Here is a 5,000-nt window from a genome sequence, read left to right on the forward strand (position 1 = left end):
TTTTGCAGGTGAGTTTGGAGGTTCAGAGGGTGGCTACCTTGATCATTGTATTATTATGGAAGAGATGTCACGAGCATGTGGTGCCATTGCTCTCAGTTATGGAGCCCACTCCAACCTTTGTGTCAACCAAATTGTACGGAATGGAACACAAGCACAGAAGGATAAATATCTGCCAAAAGTATGTTTATTTTAACCCTTTGGTGACCGAAGAATGTAGTAAAATAACTTTGTCATTATTAAGCTTGTATTTGGAATAAATTAATATAAATTTTTGATGGAAGCTTTTAATTTAGATCATTTTGACACTTTAGTTACCCTATTTAAGTTGAAATATACTACCTTTCTTTCAACTGATTTTGAAAATAATGAAAAATTTAGTAAAATAGCTTTCCTTAAGCTGGCATCTGGAACATAAATTGTTCACTGGTTGCTCCAGGCAGGAATTTTCATCTCACTACAATATTTATTGTTTCAACAGAGTCAATCTATGGGAGATGTTATCTCAGGACAAATACTGCAGTAACTGGCCTATTGACAGTGTATATATATTAAGTATGATACATAGATGGTTGTTGTATTTTGTTTGTTTTTAGGATTCATGGCAGTGAAACATGGGCTGTGACTGCAGAAGACATGCAAAGGCTTGAAACAAATGAAGCTAGTATACTCTGGTAGAGATGTTCAATGTTGTTGCTGTTGGCACTCCATCGCTTACGACGTCGAGGGTTCCAGTTAATCCGATCAATGGAACACCTGCTCATGAAATTAACGTGCAAGTGGCTGAGCACTCCACAGACACGTGTACCCTTACTGTAGTTCTCGGGGATATTCAGCGTGACACAGTGTGACAAGGCTGGCCCTTTGAATTACAGGCACAACAGAAACAGGAAGTAAGATTGAGAGAAAGTTGTGGTGAAAGAGTACGTCAGGGTTCGCCACCATCCCCTGCCGGAGCCTCGTGGAGCTTTAGGTGTTTTCGCTCAATAAACACTCACAACGCCCGGTCTGGGAATCGAAACCGCGATCTTATGACCGCGAGTCCACTGCCCTAACCACTGGGCCATTGCGCCTCCACTAGTGATGTGCAATGACAGTGTGCATGTTCAACAGAGTGTTTTAAGAGAATATTTGGGCATAAGAGGTTTCAGATAAAGTGTGCAAGAGAGAAGATTGTGCTGGTATGGTCATGTGATGCATATCAATAAGAACAGTTACATGAAGAAGTGCAAGTCTCTGATTGTGGAGGGAACCTGTGAAAGAGGAAGACCCAGGAAGACATGGGATGGAGTAATGAGAAAGGATCTTCAGTTGTTGGGCCTCACAGAGGAAATGATTAGGGACCAGGAGATGTGGTTTGCTGCACTTGAGAAGACACATCAAGCTAAGTGAATTATGGTCATGGCTAGTGCCAATGACATGTTAAAGGTATCCATGCTGCTGACACATGAAAGGCGCCCACGCTAGTGATACGTAGAAGGCACCAGTGTTGATGATACATAAAAGACAACCATACTCTCTGTGAAGCGGTTGACATAACATATGTGTGTTTCTTACCCTAATCTGTATTTTACATTCTATTTACAGTTAATATCAGGTGAACATATGGGTGCTTTAGCCATGAGTGAACCAGGAAGTGGATCCGATGTTGTCTCTATGAAGCTCAAAGCTGAATTTAAAGGTAACACTTGTGCAGCATTGGTGTGTATCTGTCTGTCTAAATTCTTGAATGTCTCTTGTCATATGTTCAGTCTCTGCTCAGATACTCAGTGATGTGTTAATTGTTGGCCTATTCAAAACCTGATGAATTTGAATGAAGCAATCCTATGATCAAAGGTTCAAGCCATAGCGTCTCCCAGCTTTCTTAACAAAATGAAGGTTCACTTAGAATCACAAACTAATGTTTTTGTTTATAAAGTAAAATATGCGAAGGAAAATTATTCAAATGAATTGTGATCAATGATTTAACGTCTGACGTTGAAGTGTTTCCTATACACGCAAAGTAATTATTGAGTTTTAATTCAAATTTTCCTTTTAGATGGAGAAAGACGATAAAAACTTGGTAGCAATTATTAGCAAATGCTTAAAGCACCAGGGGAGATAATTTGTAGAAATTATCTTCCCTCTCCTTTCTGACAGTTTGACACGTTGCTGCATACGTAATATAAATGATGTGAATTGAACGTTACTGGGTCAATTGCATATATATATATATATATATATGCACACACACACATTTTGTTATGACAACTGACAACGTTGATATGATAACGTGTATATATGCATATATACATGTAAATTGAATATTGATGGGATATTGACCTGTGTATGTGTATGTCTACACATACACACTAATATTGAAATGTTAATCTCATTGTGATTATGACGTGTATTTACGTGCGTATGCATGTTTTGAAACTAAAAATGTGTGTATACATACTATAAAAGTGAACGTTAATGTAATAACAGTGTGTTTATGTGTGTACATATATTAGTGTGTGTATGCGTATGTGATTATGAATATATTGATGCAAATATTTCTTTGATCAGGTGACCATTATGAACTGACAGGAAACAAGTTTTGGATCACAAATGGCCCAGATGCTGACGTGTTAGTAGTTTATGCTAAGACGGACCCTGATAATAAAAAACCTCAACATGGTATTTCAGCCTTTCTAATAGAGAAGGTAAGAACTATTTGAAAGCTTGTCTTTATATTTACGTACATACAATAATATTTTGTGTGTGTGTGTGTGTGCAATGGGCTTCTTTCAGTTTCTGTCTTCCAAATCCAGTCACAAGGCCTTGGTTGGCCTGAGGCTATAGAAGAAGACACTCGCCCAAGGTGCCATGCAGTGGGACTGAACCCAGAACCATGTGGCTGGGAAGCAAGCTTCTTACCACAGAGCCACACCTGCACCTATAGATATATATATATATACACCACAATGTAACCTCGTGTATACTGTTGGTGATTTTTTCTTCCTCTGTCTTCCCTTCTTTGGACTTTCCTATATTTCCGATGAAGAGCTCTGCTCGAAACGTCAATTTCTCTTTCTTTCCTTTCCTGAGCGTCCGGTAACACAATATCTGTATCACGTCCTCGCGTTGTTGTTTTTTGGGGGTTTTTTTTATTGTCGTTTTTCTTGTTTGAACTCAGTATATATATATATATATATATATATATATATATATATATATATATATATACACACACAGGGGTTGGACAACATAATGGAAACACCTTAAAATTTCAAACAAATTTATTTTAATATAGGGTAGGACTGCCTTTTGCAGTAATTACAGCTTGAATTCTGCGAGGTATGGACTCATACAATGTTTGAATTGTTTCCAAAGGAATTTTTGTCCATTGTTCAGCTAAAACATTTTCCAGTTCTTGTAGTGATGATGGTAGAGGTTATCGACTCCTTACTTGTTTTTCTAAAACGCACCAATGAGTGTTCAATAATATTGAGATCTAGGGACTGTGATGACCAAATAAGATGCTCAACGTCACTAGAATGTTCCTCATGCCATTCAGTAACAACTTTAGCTGTGTGAATTGGTGCATTATCATCCTGAAAGATTGTTTTTCCCTCTGGAAACAGTTCTGCAGCCATAGGATGAATTTGATCAGATAAAATACTTAAATAGTCTCGACTATTAATTTTGCCATGAAGGGAAACCACTGGGCCAGCAGATTTTCCAAGATATAGCCCCACTAGATCATCACAGATCCTCCTCCATGTTTAACAGTTGGAAGAAGGCAGTCTGGGTCAAATGCTTCTTTTGGCTGTCTCCACACGTACACTTGGCCGGTGGTCAGAAATAAGGTAAAGGATGACTGGTCCGAGAAAATAACATTCTTTCACTGCTCTGATGACCAATTCTGTAGGTTTTTACTCCACTCCAAACGCTTTGCAACGTTCGTTTTTGAAAGTAGTGGTTTTTTGATTGGAGCCTTCCCGTGAAATCCGGCTTTGTGCAGCTCCCGACGAACAATTTTTGCGGAAACTGGGTTCTTGAGGTGGTCATTTGCATGGAATTAAATAGCTTTCATGACTAAACAGTACTTTTTCTCTTGTTCACTACCATTGCCAGCACAATGTAAAAAGCTCACTTACGGGGCCACATGAAAACTACCTGTGGTGGTGCCACATAAAAAGTAGCAAGGGCATTCTGTAAAGTAGTTAGTGTTAGGGAGGGTTTCCGGCCATAGAAACCAAGCTAAACCAGACTGGAACCTGTTGCTGCTCTCCAGCTTGTCAGCTCTGGTCAAACCATACCATCCAACCCATGCCAGTATGGAAAATGGACATCAAATGATGACGATGATGATTCTATATATATGTATGTATGAGCGTGTGTGTGTGTGTATATATATATATATATATATATATATATATATATAAAATCATAATTTAGGGTATCTAAGAGATACCAACATTAAATGTTATGAACATTTAATGTGGTTTTAGAGTCAAAGTTTGACTGCTATTTCAAGCATGGTGGTATCTCATAGATACCCTTAATTTTGATTTTTATAATAATTATTACCTCTGAGGTTTTTATTTCCATGCTGGCCACTGATAAGATCGGTATTTTTAAATATATTTATATATATATATATATATGTATATATATATATGTATATATATAATGTCTGTTGCCACTTCAATATGGCTGTTCTGTATGGAACTATGTTACTACAATTTTTTTAACCTCAACTATATAGTAGTGACAAGCCCAGTATACCAGTCTGGTTTCAGAGTATTTCCCTTCATCAGTACTGGACTCCTATCTGCTAGACATGGCGGTAGTCGTTCAACCTAGCTCACAATATATAGAAAGACAATCAACATTCAGCCACTGATTTTGCTTATATATATATACATACATATATATATATATATATATATATATATATATAAAAAAATTTAAGGAATGGAGAAAACGCATGTTATAATTGCATACTTTATTCTTACATATGTTTCAAAGGATTA

The 5,000-nt window shown here is 37.3% G+C and overlaps 1 protein-coding gene across 1 annotated transcript in view; it reads left to right on the plus strand.

The window, feature by feature from the left end:
• Positions 1-5,000, plus strand: part of LOC106871505 (isovaleryl-CoA dehydrogenase, mitochondrial) — a 28,839-nt gene that overhangs the window by 13,258 nt on the left and 10,581 nt on the right. Inside the window, exons 4-6 of the mRNA XM_014917994.3 lie at positions 9-178; positions 1,585-1,678; positions 2,548-2,684. Of these exons, the coding sequence (XP_014773480.1) occupies positions 9-178; positions 1,585-1,678; positions 2,548-2,684 (401 nt within the window). The remainder of the gene's footprint in view (positions 1-8; positions 179-1,584; positions 1,679-2,547; positions 2,685-5,000) is intronic.

The sequence above is a fragment of the Octopus bimaculoides genome, chromosome 25 (assembly GCF_046866305.1).
Source record: "Octopus bimaculoides isolate indiv1 chromosome 25, ASM4686630v1, whole genome shotgun sequence".
Taxonomy (NCBI): domain Eukaryota; kingdom Metazoa; phylum Mollusca; class Cephalopoda; order Octopoda; family Octopodidae; genus Octopus; species Octopus bimaculoides.